Source organism: Cydia strobilella, chromosome 11, assembly GCF_947568885.1.
Source record: "Cydia strobilella chromosome 11, ilCydStro3.1, whole genome shotgun sequence".
NCBI lineage: Eukaryota > Metazoa > Arthropoda > Insecta > Lepidoptera > Tortricidae > Cydia > Cydia strobilella.
In genome coordinates, this window is record NC_086051.1 from 13,291,991 (window position 1) to 13,313,502 (window position 21,512).

Below are 21,512 nucleotides of genomic sequence, written 5' to 3' on the forward strand. Positions count from 1 at the left end.
ATATCCAATATATTATTATGCATTTTTATGATAGATATTCGCGCGTGCACGTGTGAATTCACCAACTACAGTCATCATTCGCTTGCATTTTTAACATGACGGTATTTTTGGTATATTACTGTAAGCTTATATGAGAGAATAAATATATAAATGAAATGAAGTGACTGGGGGTCGGCGCAGCATGTCTTTTTCCTCCATACCTCTTTTCTTTTTACATCCCTCTACATTCATTCCTAATTTACTAAAGTATGTAAGTTTACTAAGGTATATTTATTTTGAACTAGTGCGATCGTATAGAAAAGTTGCTATCTTGCCATTTGCCGTAATACAAAGTTACAATATGTACGTCAAACAACCTAAAGGCCATTTAACTGAGTTACAATGTAATATCATTCAGTCCTGTGACCTACAAGTTCCATCAGAATTCATATTTGAACAGAAAACACAAACTTGGTGGCGCACAAAAATCTTATTCAATTTAAACTATTGATATTTGCTGTTTACACGCGGAATAACTGAATATGTATTTGTCAGTTTTGAAACAGGAAAATAAACAATTACTTCACGTTTTATTCAAAGTATTTAATGAAGAAAAAAACCTTTAAAGTTTGACTATAAACGCACTGCCAGCTTACACGATAAAATCAACAGACAGCGAAGTGCTAAAAAGTTATGTGGAAAGGAATACGTAACGCTACGCATATTTGTCGTATTATGCAATAATCTACTATATAGATATTAACAAATACAACGTTGAAGTCCTAGAAAAATTGCTTGCATAGGTAGGTAGTATTCTGAATCGACCACACCGATACTGCGTAAACGCAGCATTTACGCGGCGTCGTATTCGTATCTTTTGCGTTGACGTGTGTCATACATTTTTCTGTGAAAACGGCGCAGCGGCAGTGTTTTACGGTATTACCACATTGTCCATTGTTATTTTATTTATCGTATCACTAAGGGCCAGTTGCACCAACCACATTTAGCGGACTGATCAACGTCACTCAGCAGTCAAATATGAAACTTCCCATACGATAAAATTTAGCGAACGCTTTAACGGTGACAGACGGTTTGGTGCAACCGACCCTAAAACCAAACTTCAGCTCCGCACACGAATATCGTTTACAAGTAAACCGACCCTGTTGCACAACTTTCCCGAGTAACCTAGCGTACCTAGCCAACCTTGCCCCATTTTCCGCAGCCAGGGGCATTCCGTATTAATACCTTATATTTCAGCGCGACGGTTCCCAGTCGGCTTGTAAATAATTCATAAAGTTGCCTGTAGGTAACAGATAACAAATATAGACAGGATACTGGCAGTGGGAATTTTGTTCTCCTTTTATGCAGAACTCGAGTCCTCTGATAAATATCAACTCAACACTTGTCCTAAAATACATAAAAATCAGATCAATTTACAGGTGCCAGGTAGTAGGTGGATGAGTTTTCTGTAATGTGACGAAGCCTGGGTGGGATCTGATGGTATGGCTTTTTTTTGGTTAATAAAATTTGTTTCATTTATAGGTTAAAAAACGGTTATAGGTAAAAAAGTTACAGAAGATCTCCTAAGGCCAGTGACTATCAGTCCGCCGGATGATATCAGCCTGTCAGTTAGAACAAAAATTTGACAGTTCCCAACAACTGACAGGCCGATATCGTCCGGCGGACTGATAGTCAGTGGGCCCCTTTAGACTGATTAGTGTGATAATGTATGATATGTATGATTATGAATGTATGATACCTACTGTTCAAAAATGTCATTCTTGTCCTTTACGAGACCCCGCATTTAAACGGCTTCACGTATCACGTAACGACAACGAGTCACGTGGACATACATTTTAAAAAGTCTAACTAAAATAAAACAAGTAAATTGTCATCTTGAAATATTATGTGTACCTAATGTATTAATGTTTTAATACTCAACTCAATCCTCGACTTAATGACTATCGTAAAGAAATTTTCCAAGCGACGAATTTTTCTGACTATCTGGAGTATCTGGTAACCGTGTTCCTTTGAGAATAAAGCGCCAATGATAATCCTTGCTCCGTAGTTCCCTTTATATCCCCTATTCTCGATTAGTATTTATTTATACGAAGGAATGCTGAAGAATGAAGATACAAAACAATAAATAAATCTCATCACCATTTCACTTTTACGAGTAACCCGTGCAAAAAGTCAGTTTCACGTTACATTCGATGGCGCTAATTGATACGTGGGCAGACCGAGAATGATAGACACGCATTTGATTCCTGCCAATTTTATTATACATTCACTTTTCAAACCAATTAGCTTTGGCAATTAGTCGGCATCGTTGCGCGGCTTTTGACTACTCATTTCATTGCATTGTGTGCCAGAAAGAGACATTCTTGACACAATGTTTTGTGACAGGAAAGTTTCCCAAACGAATCCATTCCTTACGTTATCCCGGATTTTTACCACGGCTCATGGGAGCCTGGGGTCCGCTTGGCTAATCCCACAGGAACTGGCGTAGCCACTATTTTTTTACAAAACGACTGCCATCTGACCTTCCGACCCAGAGGGTAAACTAGACCCTTATCGGGATTAGTCCGGTTTTTTCACGATGTTTTCCTTTACCGAAAAGCGACTGGTTAATATCAAATGATATTTCGTACATAAGTTCCGTAAAACTCATTGTTATGAGTCGGGGTTTGAACCCGCGACTTCCGGATTAAAACCCGCACGCTCTTACCGCCAGGCTACCAGCGCATTTTAGTTTCCCAAGTTGATGAGGTGATTATAACGGGTCTAACGCGATACAATTTCATTATTTTTACCTAATCCGACGTTTTAGCTATAAAACGCGAGTTTAAAGTGTGTTTAGCTTGCCCTGCAGCCCTGCAGCTCCAAGATGCCAACATAGACGGTGCGAACCAGAAAGCGCGATGCTAGCGCCAGAGTTTCGCACATACGACACATCGCCAGGCAGCGCGGCGCAATCATCCCTCTCTTGCATTCTATACCATCAGACTGAAGGCGCGTTTCCTAGACATATAACTAAGAACCTACCTATACCTAATTTCTCAAAGGCTTGTAAAAAGACCAGTAAGTTGAACATTTTGTTTCGTTTATAGCGCAAAAGGCGCTCACAAAGTGGTATTTCCAAATTAACTTCCAAGGGGCGGCCTCACCTTAGTAGCGGTAGTATGCCGGTGGTCTTGTATTCGAATTACCAGTACCTAAGGGCATTTTTTTTGTGTGACGAGCACTTTTGAGCATGGGTATTGCTCCTGTACACTAGTGTATGCCTTGCACTAGTGTACGACCGTGACCGCGAATATATACATTTCGATATATTACAAGTTACAATAATATATTTGATAATGAATTAATGACACAAGGCCCGTGACACGTGCATATACCTGCACAGGTGTGATATTTCGCAACTCGGTCACTAAACAAAAGAACAACTAAAAATAGGCAAAAGGCGGTCGGAATTTTCATTCATGCGAAGCGCGAGTCAACCTAAAGATGAATGGTTTCAAGATTTTCAAGTATAGGAACGCCCAAAGGCTTATAAATCTTGCGTAACCGAGTAGGAAATGTGAAGATAAGATGGAAACAGGACAGGCAATCATAAAGAAATATTCTACAGACATTTGTGAAGAAAGGGAACAGAAGGACAAAGATACAATCTTCAGAGCCGCCGTAGAGATCTTCACACTCTTTCTCTTCTCTTCAATGTTCTTTTTCAACCTTCTCCTGTATACCTCTCTCAAAAATTTCAATTTCTGGCTGAAGGCAGTGGCCACCGTCTCCGTTCTAGCGCGAATTTATCACTTGCCATCCCCTCTCACAAATCTCGTGGATACAGCAAGTCCTTCGCAGTGCGTTCAGTGAAGCTGTGGAATGAGCTGCCAGTTTCGCTCAGACAGGCGCAATCGCTTGCGTCGTTCAAGGAGAGGTTAAAGAAGCTATGGTTATCTGATTGATTAATGTGCCTATATTTGTATTGTATGTTGCTTTATATTTTTCTACTTCTTTCCAATTTTTAGTGTATTTTCCCCATTCCTTTTTGTGTAATATATTATATGTTTATCCTATTAATTTTGTATGTATTTATATCCTTTATCTTTCTGGTACCTTGTTGTACATTTTGCTACATTTGTCACCCTCTTTTCACTTTCTCCTCTTATCTACTCAAAGGTTAACTGGAAGAGATCCCTCAAAGGGATAAGTTCGCCTTTGTACATCTTATTATTTGTACCATGTAATTTTTAATATGTATATTTGTACAATAGTTACAAGAGTTTACTACTACTACTACTACTACAATCTTGACCTGGAGGTGTATTCTGATTGTAATAACAGTTTGGTTATGAATTTAATCTGGATTTGTTATAGATATGATGTCAGGTTCAAAAGTGACTTTTTTGGTTGAAGAAATATCAGTGTCACTATTGACAGTGACAGATCATATCCATAACAAATCCCGATCAAATTCAAAACCTGCTATTACAATCAGAATACACCTCCGTGTGGCGACCCTTACATCTGTCAAATATTTCAGCTTAAAATGACTATTAAAGCGACACATTGTTATTGTTTTTTTACACTACACATAGTGCGATAATTAGCACATTACGTAACTATGTCGAAAATTTAAACGGCCATTATGTACTGTAAAACGTTGTACGATACATGTGCGAATAGGCAATTCGCAACTCGTGTCGATTTCCTATTTTTCGCACTTTTATCGTAATAAATGTACGGAATGAGTAACGTTAAAACTATTCACGAGGCAAAGCATTCAGACAATTTGGAGAATAACAAAATGATTCATTAAGCAAGTTACTCAACGTTCCATGCGTTTTGTGACTGCGGAGAAAATTAACTACAAGCCACAAGATAAATGGTGACAATAAGAATTTGTACAGCGATATTTAGCGCCATTTAACAAGCTGAAGCATTAAGAGGTATTCTCAAACCGAAAGTCGCGTTTACACACAAACGTAGTCCTCATTTTCCTCACTGGATATTAACACTTATTGAAAATATTTTGACACAATTTGTTGTATATCAACCACAGCTATGCCCCTACGTTAGATTTTTTCGAATTTTTAATTATTATATGAGTTAAGAGCATTTAAAAATTTGTATGAAATTTGTTTTTCGCTCTTAACTTTTACAATAATAAAACAATCAAAAAAAGTCAAACGTAGGGGCATAGCTATGGTTAATATACATCAAATTATGTAAAAATATTTTCAATAATGTTAATATCCGGAGAGGAAAATGGGGACTACGTTTGTATGAAGAAGTAACCATCCCCTTTCCTCTTAAGCGCCATTTAACAAGCTGAAGTATTAGAGGTATATTCTAAAGTCGGACCAAGCTAACTTTACATAGCATTTTCAAAGTGTGGCCATGTCATCAATAATGTCAAATTTCTATGTAAATATGCCGTTCATAACGACACTGCCTCACTCTGTTCTATTCAAGTCGGTGCAAAGTTAGTTTACACTTTGTACAAACAGTAACACTCTTTAACTGTCCATCGGTGGACTTTGTGCCTTTTGTAAAAAGGTTTATAAATAGTCAGTTAACAGTGTGGGCGATGGTATTAGGAGGATCAATGAAATAACCATTATGCCTTAACTTTCTTAATTGCCACTACTTATTGTTATCGGCCAAATTATAGTCTAGGTACTCACTGTAAGACTGCCTTTCCACTGAGGAGGAGATTAGAGGAGACGTGCGGGAATCAACCAATAGCTTTAGTTGTAATCCACATCTCTTCTTGCTCCGCTGGATTACTCTCAGTGGAAAGGCAGCCTAATAAGTGTAGGTACAGAATACACCACTTTAAAAAAATATTTTTAAAATATCTTGGCCGAATTTATATCTGCCGCTAACGTCCAATAATCTCTTCAATCTATCAATATTTTACGTCGCCGTCTAGAAATCACAGTGACATAACAGTGATTTACGAACGTGCATGTGCATGCCTCGTCAGCTTTATTAAATAAATCTTCTCAGTAAAAAATATAATGACTAAACCTTAATTCAATGGAATAAAAGCTATTTTTCAGTGTCTGAAATACTAATTTGATATACTTATAACGATAATATGAAAGAAAAACGACCATATAAAGAGTTTTTATGGAGTGAAAATTTTCCAGTCGGTTTGGCAATACCAGTTAAACTGTTAGATCGCAATGACAATAAATAACATTAAATATGCGAGTGTTATAAAGTAAGTTTAGGCTTCGAGTTTCAGTTATTCGATCTGTTTTCGATATTATTAAAAGTCGACGTTTTTAGTTGAAGAAACGTAAACAAGAATTTAGGAACGAGTGTGAATTGGAGCCCGAAGGCAAAGGAGAGGGCTTAATTAACACAGGCTCGTAATTCCTGGACCGCCCGTAGCACACTCAAATGTTTTTCATCACACTTGTGAGGGAAAAAAAGGGATTAACCTAAATAAAAACTTCAGCCTAATTTACGTACGTACGTACCTACATTATAGTCCTAGGTTTAAATTTAGAATTTACGGACCGCATCGCCTATGTAATAAGTTAATAACACCTTTTACGAGCAAGTGTGATAAAAAATAATATTTTAACATAAATGTTAATAGTCGCATAAACGTAACCTTAAGACCTCAAGACCCGGTACCTTGTAAAGTTTCTGAAGGTACTTGATAGAAGGGATTCATTATTAACACTACGGTTCTCGGCACCCATTTCGAATTCAAGAAACATTGCGAGCTTATTTGAACTCCTAAAATACTTTCTACGGTAGATTAATATTTAAATAGGAGGAAATGAATAGTTCTCAGAATGGTCATTAGGGTTCTTAGTGCAACGAGAACTACATTTTACTAGGGGCTGCATTTGACATTTAAAAGTCGTGTTATTTAGAGAGTTATAAATATGTAAATCTGAGGACCGAGTTTCGTAAAGCGCCGTTATGTTCAATATTACAAATTTGCTCGTATTATAATTTTAGGCGTTACTCGCTTACTGTATTGGATCAATTTTCGTATTTGAAACTCACCTTTAAATGTTATGTTTCGTTAAAAATAAATATCATTAGAACAGTTTTCACTAGATAACCTTTTTATAAGTACTACTGTTAACATAATAGAATAGTTAAATAATTGGCAGTGTCGTTCCATATTAGGAACACAACTATAAGGTCAATACAGTTGTGTGGGTGGCTTTGAAATTGGGGTCTGTTTACACATTGATTACAGTTTATTGCGAAATCATACATTTGTTACTTACTACTTACACTTACTTTTAGTTAGTGGCAAATATATGAACTCGCAATAAACTAATCAATGAGTAAGCAGGTCCAATGTGAACGCCAGACACACTTATCCCGCAGCCACACTTTGCCGTAGTGACCTTACGTCATTTAACTCATTTATTTTTGTTAAACCACGACATATCGGTGATTCACCGACTGAGTCATCCCAACATACAACCTTTCTTGAGATGTCTCACATAGTATACTTATATAATTATGAGTTTCCTGACTTAACAGATCAACAATGAAGCTATATTACTCACATAACCTTACCTAACATGTAACGAAGGTAATCAGCAATGAATATTCGTTAGTGTCCGATGTCCGACCGTAACCGGATTTTTACATAACCGAAAATAAAATCTTGTAGGTTACGGAGTTTCGGCAGTTTTTTGGACGGGACCGAATCTTCGGCCGAAACATTATTTTTATGCCGAAACCGAAACTTCGGTCGGACACTGGTAAAAAGCGTCTTACCTATAAAGAATATCGGAGATTTCAAGCCTGTTATACCTACAACATACTTCAACTTCAACATTTATTCAAGAAATAGGCCACAAGGTCACTTTTACACGTCAACATGGAATTTACATACTTACAAGCAAAAAAAACCACATCAACAACTATAAAATACAACTAACTGCAAATATCAATTCAAACTAAAGTATTATAAGTCTCTTAATAACGAACTACAAAAAAAAACTATATTGATAATATTAAAAATAAAACACAAACAGAATGAGGTTCACTGTAACTATACTCAAAAATAATTGCTCGTGTTAGCCTAAACAGACCAGTCTCCACAAACAGCACCCGTTCACGAATATGACACGTATCTCATCCCCATCGCCTCCATCAACCTTCATTCGGGAAAGTGGCGACCCGATCAACGACGCCACCGTAAGCAAAGACTTTTAAGCGAGCATGACGTGTGTACTTCGATAGGCGTGGAAATCAAGAAATCAACACAAGATAAATTGAATGTCTTTAAAGTGACTCTTAGGCAAAAAATCTAAACGAGAATATTTTAAAGATAAAACGTTTCTGTTTTACATTTTTATAAAAGACTCGTAATAAGAAAGAAAAATACTCCTTGTTTTTTTTTGTGAAAATGAAGTAATATTGGGCCACTCTGAGGAAAGTGGACGACCCTTCTCCTTACATAGTCTTCACATATTTTTTTTCTATATTTTGTCAATTACGCTATCCCCATAGCACGGAAAGGGTTGAAAATCACTATCAATTCAGTTTACTTACCAGCATCGTTGGAGACGACGGTTTGCGCCGGCGCACGCTTCGGCGTGCTGCTGATGCGGGGCGAGGGTTGCACGCGACGGCACGGCGCCGTGCATTCTGGCGACGGCCGCTGGAAACAACACATAGTTGTATAACTCAATATGATTAAATTAAACGAACATGGAAGAGTCAGAGGCCTGTAAAAAGGTTTCCCGTTCCATTGTGTTTTGAATTTTTGACAGATAAAAATTGCATTTGTCTTGCAGGACGATTCGAACATACACTGACATCAGATTGAATTCTGATGTCAATGTCAGTGTATGATCGAATTGGCCTGTGTGTGTACGTACTGTAGAAAATATATAGGTAATAAAATACGTATCTCTAAATAAGAGTTTTTTCACAGGGTAAATGAATTAGTTTCAACAAAATTGCATGCTTTACTTTATGCGCTTTCGTTTATTTACAGAGTAAACATGTATGTACCGTTTCAAATAAAACGCTGCATTGAACTCAACAGCGCTTTTTAAACACACCCTTATGAATTACGTATTTTTAACATTGAAACTGTTTTTTTATTATATTGAATACTCAATCAAACTGCAAAACCCAGTGTTGAAAATGCCTTTTTCACACTGTGGGTGGTAAAGGCTCTCCTGATTATTCAAAAACTGATGAGAAAGTAGCATTTTATCCACATGTGTGGCAAAGTGATTACTTTGATGCAAATTTTGAGTTGTTTTCTTATGTTGGCTGGTAGAAATGACTTTGAAATGATAATTTTGAATAATAAATATTTAATAACGTTCATTTGATTTTGATTTAGGTTCATTTTGTTTGATATTTTACAGTTAGTATTTTCTTCGCATTTGGTGTGGTAAAAATTGTTGTCTCGGTGGCAAAATTTGTTTAACCTTCGTGCCTTGAAACCCTGGAAACGCTCAAGATTCCACTTTTCGAACCACTCGCTACACTCGCTCGTGGTTCAATTTTGTGGCAAGTGGTGCACGAGCGGTTAAACAACTGCCCTCTTGTAAAATAAATAACTGAAATAACTATGTACTTATTAATGGCTGTTTGAGCCTCGTAGGTGTTAGTCTATCGGCAGGTTTCGTAAAAGAAAAGTAGAAAACAACATAATAATATGTACGTACGCTAGCTTTTACAAAGACCCCGATGGCGTAATGAGGCGGAAGGTGAAAGTTTCGTAGAAAAATCTGAGGGTCTATTTTCAAAAACAAAATTACACATATGAACTCTTGTAGAAGTATAACACTTGACTTTGGATTCGTAAGACTTACGCGTAATTGGAGACCAATTTTATACTGGTTGATCTAATAAATATACATTGCATGCTTGATGAGTGCGTTTCGCTTTTTCTCGCCCTTGACTTTGGATCTCTTGACATATAGGAGATTAAGTTAGTGTGCGTAGGCGTTTGTGTTTATTCTGGAGAATACACGCGTGGTGAGCCAAAATGACTGAGCTTTACGGCAATGTGTTTGTAATGAACAAACAGCAATACTTAACTGTCCATCGGTGGACCTTATGGCTTTTGTAATAAGGTTTACGGACAGTCAGGTAACAGTGTGGGCTGTGGGCGATGGTATGTATGTATTAAATTAACTCTTTATTAACACCGACACAAATACGGCACATAATAGGCAGTAAGCAGTAACCTTTATTGTTATTTTAATGCGTAAGGGTGTTTTGTACTCTAGACTACACAATTTTGCGTCAGGGTCAGACAGTAGATATGTTTTTGAAATTCAACGCCTAAACTTTATACCCCGAAAATGAGTTAAAAGTTTTTAACTAACTTCTACGCGAACAAGGGACAGAGTTATTTATTTATTTAATCTTCATTGCACAATACATGGCATGATACTCATGATATAACAAATGGCGGACTTATTGCCTCAAGGCATTCTCTACTAATCAACCAATGTTATCACTCAATGACACTTGCTTGTATTACAAGCAGACAAGCACCAAAACATTGCTCACAGTAACCGGGAATACACAGGCTAGCCTACTAGTTTAGACCACAACCGGGTCAAAGCATATTTCAAAGCGCTCCCGGTTCCCAAAGATTACAACAATACAAACAGCTCGGCTTAGCGCCATTGTTGCTAGTTCCGAACTGGGAAACACTAGACTTCCCAGTTCGTTGCAGTAAGAGATAAAGTTAGCTGAACCTTTCAGCATAATGTTTGTTTGTGTGTCACATTTAAATGTAAAATTGTGTGAAAATTTCGAAGACCACAAGCTTTAAAAATTGATTGCGGGCAGTAGAAATGACATGAATAATAATGGGGAAGGCAACTGTCAAAGGATTTTATAGATGGGGCCAGCCAGCCGATGGCTAGCATCCAGGCAATAAAATGTGTCAGTTATGTGGTCCGTTTTTCGAAGTCAAAAATGTACTGTGTCGCTTAACTTTAAACGGGTAAATCCATCTGCCAGATTATGCAATTTTTGGTATTAGGAAAAGGTAACAGGGTAATAGATATTTGCTGAGAGGGTCGAATGGATTTACCCGAGTTTGAAGCTAACCTTTCGTACGCGCATGTCAAAACATTGCCATATAAATAGCAATCGTGACAACTTCATGATTAAGTTGAATATTCAACTGGACATATGGAGCAGATTTGCTCCTAAGCATACGAAAGGCTAAGCGACACTACTGAGAACTTCGTCTATCTATATGTCAATATTTCATCGCTGATGTTACTTGACTGCTGTGTTACCGAGGTGCGTAGGCATAAAATAAAGTAAATAAAGCTTTAATGAATTTTTTTAAATCCCTACGTGTATCAGCTAACCGTATAATAATCATAACATAAACCGTACCCTACACAAATAAAGAACGGGAATTATTGCATCGCCCGTCTATTACCATAGTGATGCGATTGCCGAAACGATTTCCAAGGCTCTTAAGCCCGTTACCTGCGCTCGTTTTGCGAGTATATCCGAAAGGAAAACAGTAAAGTGAGAAAATAGAAGGTACCTTTTATTTCAGGTCTTTAATTCTGAAACGTTGCCAAGCGATGGACTCGAGTGTCCAGTTTAATAATGTTGAGATCAGTAAAATGAATCTGATATTAATTAAACTGGGTAAAAAAATAAAAATAGCTTGCGAGGAATTAAAAGCGATGACAACAGCAATATAGTAGCAAAAATGTGACCTTTCATGGACCTACACGTTATATACAATTTAACAGGTGTCAACAACATGCAGTGCTACAAGCACAAAATCAATAACTGTGTCTCATGTCATCAATCACCGTATAATGTGCTATTTGACAAGAGGGCAACACTTCTATAGTAGCCACAATGCCAACTGACGACTGAGGTCATAATACCATTTCTTTCACTTTTGGTTGGTCCTTAACTAGGGTAAAAGAACCAAATTATTGCGGTGAGTATAGAAAACGTGACACTGTGCTTTAGTATTCGATTACCACTCTCTTCTCCTTTTGACATAAGGATTAAGAGAAAGAAGTCTGTTAAAGGTGACGTTCGTATGTCAACTGCAGCTGCATTACTGTTGCGGCGTCGTTGTTGCCGCCGCTGTATCTGTCAAAACCTTCGTCAGTATCGAAGGGAAACATGGAAGGCAGTACAGGGGTTTCGGCTTGCGATGAAACCCGCGATGCTACTTCATCCTCAGTGGAGTCTAAGGGCGATAACTTGGTGCGCAGTAGCGACATCTCTACGGAAGAAGAAATAGATGCTGTCTTCGTCGGCCGTGACCCAGGTGAGGATAAAGATATTCCAAAAAAGCGTTTCTCCTCACTACGAGGTACGGCTGGGCCTGAGGTCACGTCGCTCAAGGCGGTGGAATTCCAAAGGTACATACACCTTTGGAACATGTTGTCAGGCGCCGACGAAATACGTGCATATTTGGAAACAATATTTCCCGAAAGAGCTTGCACAGTCCTTGAACTCAAACCGAAGGGGTCTTACAGGTCATACAAAATCGGCATCCCGTGCGAGCTATATGACAAATGTTTATCCGCAGATATTTGGCCCAAGAATGCTCGGGTGAAGCCATGGTTTTTTCGAGGACAGCAGAGAAACGACACATACCAGGAAAAGCCCAAGTCCCAAGACGGAAATAGTATCGATGTTAGACATAGTATACCAAAATGTCAGGGGCCTGAACACGAGACTTCACTACTTCAGGCAAAACCTGCTAGCTCTTGATTGTGACGTCATCGCGGTAACGGAGTCTTGGCTTACCGATGCCGTAAACGATGCTGAGTTGGTGTGCGGCGAGTGGAGCGTGCTGCGTCGGGACCGCGCTACAGGCGCGCGCGGCGGCGGTGTGCTCCTCGCGGCGCGCCCTGGCATCGAGCTCCGGCGTCGTGCGGATCTAGAGACGCCGAACGGCGAGGACTTATGGGTCACATTTGTGGTGGGTGAAGTAGTGTTTTACGTATGCGTCGTGTACATTCCTCCAAGTGCCTCAGAGGAAACCTATATGCGGTGGTTTGAAAAAGTGGAGTTGGTGATTGACACTCTTGCAGGTGTAGTGCTTGTGCTTGGCGACTTGAACTTGAACCCGGTGTATACTTCCCAGAGTGTCCTTGGTTATTATGGTTATCTCTTATCTGTTTGCGGTCTGAATGAGATGAATAAAGTGACGAATGTACATGGAAGTAAGCTAGATTTCGTGTTGGTGTCGGAGCGCATCACTAGTGCTACGGTCTCAAAGATGGCGGGCGAGGGGTTGGTCCCGAGATCTGATACGTACCATCCTCCATTGGAAATTTCGGTGCCCGGTAGCTGTGCGCATCGACCGACTGCAGAGCGTCTAGATCCTAGCAATGTGGATATGTGTCGGGACTGGAACTTTACTAAGAGTAATTTTGAGCTAATGTATAAATTAGTGTCCGAAACAAGTTGGCAGAAAGTTCTCAGTGCTGGCAATGTCGACATCGCTGTGGACACATTTTACAATATGATATATGATATATTTGACCTCTGCGTACCAAAACGGAAACGGCCGCCAGGTTCGAGTAGACGATATCCTGTGTGGTTCACGGCTGACCTGATTAGTGAAATCAAACAAAAAAGTAAACTGCACCGGGAATGGAAGGCTACACGGGATAAAGACGTCTACAAAAAGTTTGCAACATTAAGGTCAAAGGTAAAAGAGCTGCTAGCGACTGCTTATGACAGCCACATTGGGCGTATCCAAAGTACTCTTAAAGTCAATCCTCGCGCTTTCTGGCAGCACGTAGGCAGTCTCAAGACAAATGGTGGTTTTGTTTCCCGAGTCAAGTGTAAAGATAAAGAATTTGTTGGTAAGGAGGTGGCGAGCGCGTTTGCTAACTATTTCTCAGACGTCTTTCTACCTGACATTCCGCTTCTCGATCCAAACTTGTTAGACAATGCCGATCGGAAACCTAACGCCAACTGCATTGATATCAAATCAATAACGTTGCAAGAGGTTGAAGCTGGGATAAAACGCCTAAAGGCCAATAGCTCCGTTGGACCTGATAACTTACCGGCGTATATTGTAAAAGGTTGTGTGGAGTTTCTAAAGATCCCGATACAATATATTTTTAACCTGGCGCTCTCTTCTGGGTCATATCCTCGAAGTTGGAAGGTGTCTAGAGTTAGGCCGATCCCGAAGGCGAGTGACACTTCCGTCGTTGAGAATTACAGACCCATAGCCGTTCTTCCCACCCTTGGCAAGCTGTTTGAGTCCATACTTCACCGGATTCTATCTTCACAGGTTCGGCCCTTCTTGTGTGACGCACAGCATGGCTTTCGGCCTAGTCGTTCGGTCAACACGAATCTGTTGATACTAACTGACAACCTTGCTCAGCATCTTGATAGAGGTATTCAAGTCGATGTCATCTATTTCGATTTCTCGAAGGCTTTCGATCGTGTGGATAATGATGTGCTGCTTAGAAAACTTGATGAAATTGGTTTCTCTCCCAAGTTACTAATCTTTTTTGCCAACTATCTGCGCGATCGACAGCAATTCATCCGACATGGTTGTTTTGTCTCGACTCCTTACCATACCCGGTCTGGCGTCAGTCAAGGCTCCATCTTGGGGCCCTTGTTTTTCGGCATCATGATTAACGATCTCAAATCGGTTCTTCGGGCGGCTCAATGTCTCTTGTATGCTGATGATCTGAAGCTGGTATATAGGATAGAGCAAAGAACTGATTGTGAGACGTTACAAGAGGACATCGACTTGGTGTTTCGGTGGAGTATGCACAATAAACTTCATTTTAACCCAGTCAAGTGTTGTGTGTGTACATTTAGCCGCTCTCATTCCGCTATATATGGGCATTATATACTGGGGTCAGAGCCGATAAATCGTGTCTTTTCCGTCAAGGATCTGGGCGTAGTGTTCGATGCACGGCTAACTTTTCACGAACATATTATTTCTCTTGCCAAGAGTTCCTTTCAAAGGCTAGGTTTCGTAATCCGAAACCTCCGCGATTTTCATGACCCGGGGGCTATAAAAATGGTTTACAATGGTCTAGTAAGGAGTAAGCTGGAGACTTCGTCGATCGTATGGAACCCCTACGAATCGACGTATGCTTTACTGCTTGAGAAGGTTCAGAAAGCGTTTTTAAGGTTCCTTTATAAAAAAATATTTGGATACTATCCGTACCTGTACCCGACAAAGTATCTTCTCGGCTCCCTCGGGTACAATTCCTTGGAGGTCAGGCGGAATTACCAACTCCTAGTCACGGCATGCCGAGCCTTGCGTGGTGAGTCGGACTGTCCCGAAATTGTCTCTGGTCTCGTGCGTCTGTTTATCCCGGACGTCCCGAGAATGGCCCTTAGACCACGACAACGCGATCTATTGGCCGTGCCGCCGGGGCGCACCGTATCGCGCAGGAACTCGCCGCTGCCCCGCGCCCTTTCACTGCTCAATGCGCTCCTGGCATCGACGCCTGAGTGCGACCTATTTGCGTGGCGATGGACGGCAGTGTATAATGAATGCCTGAGATTCTGTGAGGCGATGGATGCTAGGTGCTCAACTGTTCCAACATAATTTGTCTGTCTGTCTATTCTAATGTTATGTGATATTATTGTTGTTATAATTGTTGCTGTTTTATGTATTATTATTGCTGTTAGTTTTAAGTTTCGTGACGCATTGGTTCAACTGTAATGTCATGTAAACATTCTTATCAATAAAATAAATAAATAAATAAATGTCCTCGATAAGTCACCTCATTGTCGACGTTAATGGAGCCGAAGAAATTAAATGTTGATAAGGATCTCGAGGCCATGTTGGACTGGTACATTTGAGGACTCGACTCGGCCTCGTTCGCACGACTTGAGAATACAAGGCCAGGAGATAATCGCCTCCCTCACGGCTGGAAGCGTTAGTATTCTCGCAGGCGATTAATTATTTAGTGGATCAAATGGAAACATGTAGTGCTAGACTCTTATGCGACCTTCTGTTGTATACAATAATATGTAGTAGGTAGCTTTGTGCGAAGTGCGTGGAGAGAAAGCTAAAAGCCATAAATGCGTGGAAAATATATGAATCTGCCTGATCCCAATTATTCATACTATTTTGGATCTATCAACGTGGGAAATATAGATTATTATCTTATTACTTACTGTTTAGAGTCAATAAGGTAAGGCAGATATTAAGGCAAAATTTTGTGTTTTGTTTTAATATATCCTTTCGTGGCCTTTTCTACTATTTCATAATGTTATGTAGGCATAAGGTACCTTTTGTAAGCAAGCTTTAACAGTTAAATAGCGTTTAAATTTAATTCACAATGAATGTTTTGAAATGAGATGTCATAAATAGAACCTAGAAATGGGCCTATGGTTATGGGAAAGATACATGGCGTCCGATTTTCATGATCAGTTAACGACGATTACCTTTATTAAATCTATAACCTTAAGTGAGGTTTAGACTAGCAAGAACTTGCATGCAATTTGTATTACATTGCGGTGTCTGATAAACATTTTGAATGCAGTTTACCTTAGTAGTCGGCAATGTAACGTAAATTGCATGCAATTTCTTGCTAGTCTAAACCTCGCTATAGCCTAACATAACAAGAGAAGAAAAAAAAGAGCAAGAGCGTACACGCGAGGAAAAATTACTATTCCGTAAGTAATTTGGTAGATAGGTTCCTAAAAACTTATTGGTACGAGTCAGGATGTCAACCCATCTCCGGTTGTAAACTTCCGCCTAACTACTTAGGAATCGGCTACAACGCCAAAACAGCTAATTCAGTCGTATGGTTTGCATAAAAGCTATAATCAGAATTGGCTAATGTATGATGGCCATAACGAATTTTCCGAAGAAACACAAGTATAGGTAAAAAGCAATGTAACGTCAACTTACCACTTTAATTTTGTAATCCTTGAAGTAAATCCGCATGTTGCGCCAACGCAACTGTTCGGCTCTTGAAGTTTATGAGCTCACATAAATATCAAGATCGGGCGAATATCAGGACACTTTATTTGTTTTTTACTTTATAGCAAACAAAGAATTAGTTACATACGATTCGTTGGTGTTGTTATTGAAACGAAGAGCCAAATCGTGTTAACAAAAATAAAAATATTAAAATACGCGATTATTTACTTATATAACATTAAACACCTTGGTGTTTGTAACGGGCCAATTCAAGTCAAAAGTGACATTAAATTTCTTCAACCAAAAACGTCACTTTTGACACTGACAGATCGGACGTATCGGTATCAGATCGCACAACTACAACTCAAATAAGCCCGTAAGTCTGCATAGCAATATTCATCAATTTTGCTTTACAGACATCTAATTTACTAACTCATACAATCTTAAATTTCATTACTAGAAGTGGATCATAATCAAATCTCGACTTACAAGAATCACCACCGACTAACCTAATATACCTATAAAGTTACGTAATCATTTATCAAAGAACGATAGCACTTATTGTTTGATATTTACTTCAATATTGCCTTCGCTATAATTACGTTAGAACTTATCTAATAACATCAAACCTCAATAATAAGCAAGCCGGCCTAGATTAAGATCAAAACTACATTATTACGAAACGGTGATTTAGGTTCTAAACCTAGATGGTAGGCCGCAAAACGGCCTTCACGGATAGAATGTCGACTAGGCAACCTAAGCCTCCTACGCTATGTAAATTCGACAAATTCAATACATTAATGTCAAGGGACATGGTATATTATGACTGTAGTTTGTATAAACACAGTGTAAAAACAATGGTGTATATTCATTTATACACTGTATATTTTTGTTCGTTCATAACGATAACCTATGCATTCTTTGACTAGATAGCATTTAACAGACACGCGTTAAATCTAGCTAGATGTCAAGTCTCACCAATAGTTTTAATAATACTATTGTGATCATCAGCAAATGTAATGCTTTGCGTTTTTTTTTTATCATGAAGCCAAAAAATCGCTTAGGCGTTATATACAGTCTCCCAAAAAGTCGTTCAACACTGCTTGACATGTGTTCAAATTACTTCAAATGCACCTAATGGTCCAAATACCAATTTACTGTAACTTTTTAGCAATTTACCTTTCCTTACGAATCGAAATGCAGGATAACATATGTCGAAATTTCTCTCTACAATATCGTACGATCCCTGATTTCAGTCGGAATATTATGTCTCGATTGCTGACGGGACGGTGCAGAGCAAGATAAAGCGAAATTCCTAACCATGCTCGGTGGAGCGTTCCGTCTAGACTAAATAGGCAAGGAAAAATGCGAATTTATTTCATAAAAACATAAGTATATTCTTTTAAAAGCCACCGTCGGATACCTAACCTTAATGCTTAATCCTGGAGGAGTTACTTTTTATTAAAATAATGAATCCTTTTAACGGCAAGGATGTCTAGCCGTCACGAATGATTTGGATCGACTAAAGTTACCATTGTCTAACTATGACGAAACAAAATCGACATATTTTTAAGTAACATTTGCATTTTCACTCTAATTACTTAGTTAAAGATAATTTGTTCTCTCGTTGCGTTATTTAATTTAATTTTTGTTGCTATGATAAATTAGGTACATGTGTTTGACTTTATGTCACTGTTAATATTAATTAGTCTATAATACCTTATCCTGAAGCTTTGGACGCATTACGAAGTAGGTAATATACAACAAATTAAATGTATACTCGTGGACAAATTTAGAGGAACGCAAAAAAAAAGTTTAATTACCCCCACCTACCTAAACCTCGCCTAAACTTTTTTTTGCGTTCATCTAAATTTGTCTATGAGTGTATATGATAATTACCTACGCAACTACTTAAAGGTGGATTAAACCTTTACAGATTGTTTCATTAAAGTAAACCCATTTATTGAAAACAATCTTCATAGATTTATGTATAAGACAATTTCTGATTAAAACCGAAACACCAGAAGAGAATTATCAGAATTTAGAAATCTCTTAGAGCTTAAATTCCATCTATCAGAAGTTCTATTAAATATTCAATTTCAAGCTCAAACTCGTCAGAAAATTCAAGATCTTGACAGTTTCTAGATATTTTTGATTAAAATGTGAAGTGAAGCCAAAAGTTGTTCTCAAGTTCCCACTGAGTAAACTTGACAGGAACATTTTACATTGTTTCTGATTTGATTTGTGAAGGCGCTTAGTGATTGGGTCACGTTGAACGTTGATAGTTATACCATGACAGTTCACTTTTAATATGGAGTAGCTGTCACGTATTTAAAATGTTTGCCCTTGCAGACATTTTTTTGGAAGTTTAACACATTAATTTATAAACTAGCTTTTGCCCGCGACTTCGTCTGCGAGACTAAAAAGAGACTTGAAGGAACTGGAACAGAAAAAACCGGCCAAGTACGAGTCGGACTCGCGCACCGAGGGTTCCGTACTTTTAAGTATTTGTTGTTATAGCGGCAACAGAAATACATCATCTGTGAAAATTTCAACTTTCTAGCCATCACGGCTCATGAGATACAGCCTGGTGACAGACAGACGGACAGCGGAGTCTTAGTAATAGGGTCCCATTTTTACCCTTTGGATACGGAACCCTAAAGAAGCTGCCGTTTTATTAGACTTTGTAAAGAATATTGTTACATTTGGCGAAAAAACTAGATTCTTAACTAGGAATGAATGAGTTATGTCAAAATTTACTAGGCGTGCGCTAATTAGAAGTTGGCTTTGTTCTGTTTACCCAAAATTTGTAAGCATTTTGCGTAGATTTTACGAAGTTTAATATGCATCAACAGAAATGATGATTAACCTATAGAAATGCAAGATAATCGCATCGGTGGCGTGTAAGTAGGACACTTTTTTCCCATGTTAATTTTCTACTCGAAGCGTCGCATAGTTTTCTCTTGTGAAAAGTAGAGGCTGGAGCGACGTTTTAAACGATAGCACAATACATTACCACCATTATATACAATTATAAAAACCTTGTTTTGGCATTTTAAATAAATTCAAGAATTTAAAGAACACTAGCTTCAGCCCGCGACTTCGTCTGCGTGGAATGATGATGATGATTGGTAAAAACTACCTTATGTCCTTCCCCGGGTCTCAAACTATCTCCATACCAAATGTTATCCAAATTAGTTCTGAAGAGGTAGACAGACAGTAGGGATTGAAGTATAGGTAACTAGATGGCTGATATAAACTTGCGGTGCTGTCGAATGTACAATGGTCCTGCGCATTTGGCTATTTTCATTAAAAAAATAATTGTTATTCAGTGTCATAATCCCTAACTTTAGGTATTTACGCCGCAAATGGAATCACATTTCAAATATTAACGATGAAATTTCTGGTCAAGGTCCGGCCCTTCAATAATTTCGTATGCAAATGCGGGTCTGATAAATTTAATTATGTAAACCTCTAGACTGGTCTCTGTGAAGTAATTAGGTTTCAGTAGGTCCCATCATGCGCTGAACATTAATATAATTAACTCTGTTTTGGCCTGTACTTTGTAACAAAAACGCACGCGGGTGCCATTGTAATAGGCTATATGACAAATTTTTGTTAATGGTATCAGTCGATCAGGTTTGTTTTTGGGATCAAATGTGTATTTGGGACTAATGGGACCCATTGCATTAAAGCAATACAAAAGTCAGAAATGATAGTCAAAGTCCGACAGTCGTACTTCACTCGCGAAACGCTTCTAACAAAACGATAAGTGTACGTGACGTCAAGGTCACTAAGAGCCCATCTTGAATGTATGGAAAATAAGCAAAATCGCGATTTTGTTGGTGAAATATTGCGTTTATGCATATAGTTGCGATAAAATCTTTTTTTGGATAAAATGCAAGGAATCAAATGGTATCTTTACTTTATTCCTTTTAGGAAGTTAAAAAAAATGTTTGACTTAGATCCTGTATTTTTTTATCATTTCCATATATTACTTTAATATCCACATTATTGTGATAAACTGCTCATTTGCTATTTTAACTATAAAACTCCCGTGAGACTCAAACATATTAGATTATTTTAAACCGGGTCACTCACGTATTATTAAGTCGAATAGCTCGACATGTTTCGGTCCAATTTACGAGGACCGTCTTCACGGAGACACGACACGTCTTCACTGGTCGAGGGCGCGGCGTGTACACGCAGTGAAGACGTGTCGTGTCTCCGTGAAGACGGTCCTCGTAAATTGGACCGAAACATGTCGAGCTATTCGACTTAATAATACGTGAGTGACCCGGTTTAAAATAATCTAATATGCTCATTTGCTATCTATTTTACTAGATTTTGTTATAAAATTCATCATGTGTTCATCATCCCTATTGTAGGTAAAATCCGTCGCACTATTTTCGTTACCCCGCTCACCCGCCGCGTGCAACCGTGCCAGCTAGCGACGCCCTTTAGAAGCCTTTTGTGAAACGGGCACGGTCTCAAGTGTTGATCGCGAGCCAAATACAAAGTTGCTTGTCTTTGCAGTTAACTTTATTATCAAAATATATTTCCTTGGACACGAATTTTCTGCCCGCGCGTGTAGTCACATAGAAAGCGGAAAAATTATACACATGGATGCATTAAAAATATACATTTTTGTATA

General features: G+C 38.6%; 1 protein-coding gene across 4 annotated transcripts in view; it reads right to left on the bottom strand.

Moving 5' to 3' along the window:
- LOC134745597 (supervillin-like) overlaps positions 1-21,512 on the bottom strand; it is a 247,688-nt gene that overhangs the window by 172,151 nt on the left and 54,025 nt on the right. For 3 of the 4 annotated variants that reach the window (XM_063679671.1, XM_063679673.1, XM_063679672.1), the window contains exon 4: positions 8,527-8,635. In XM_063679671.1, the coding sequence (XP_063535741.1) occupies positions 8,527-8,635 (109 nt within the window). Of the gene's footprint in view, positions 1-8,526; positions 8,636-16,846; positions 16,898-21,512 lie in introns of those variants that run through there. The other variant, XM_063679674.1, reaches the window with a different exon arrangement.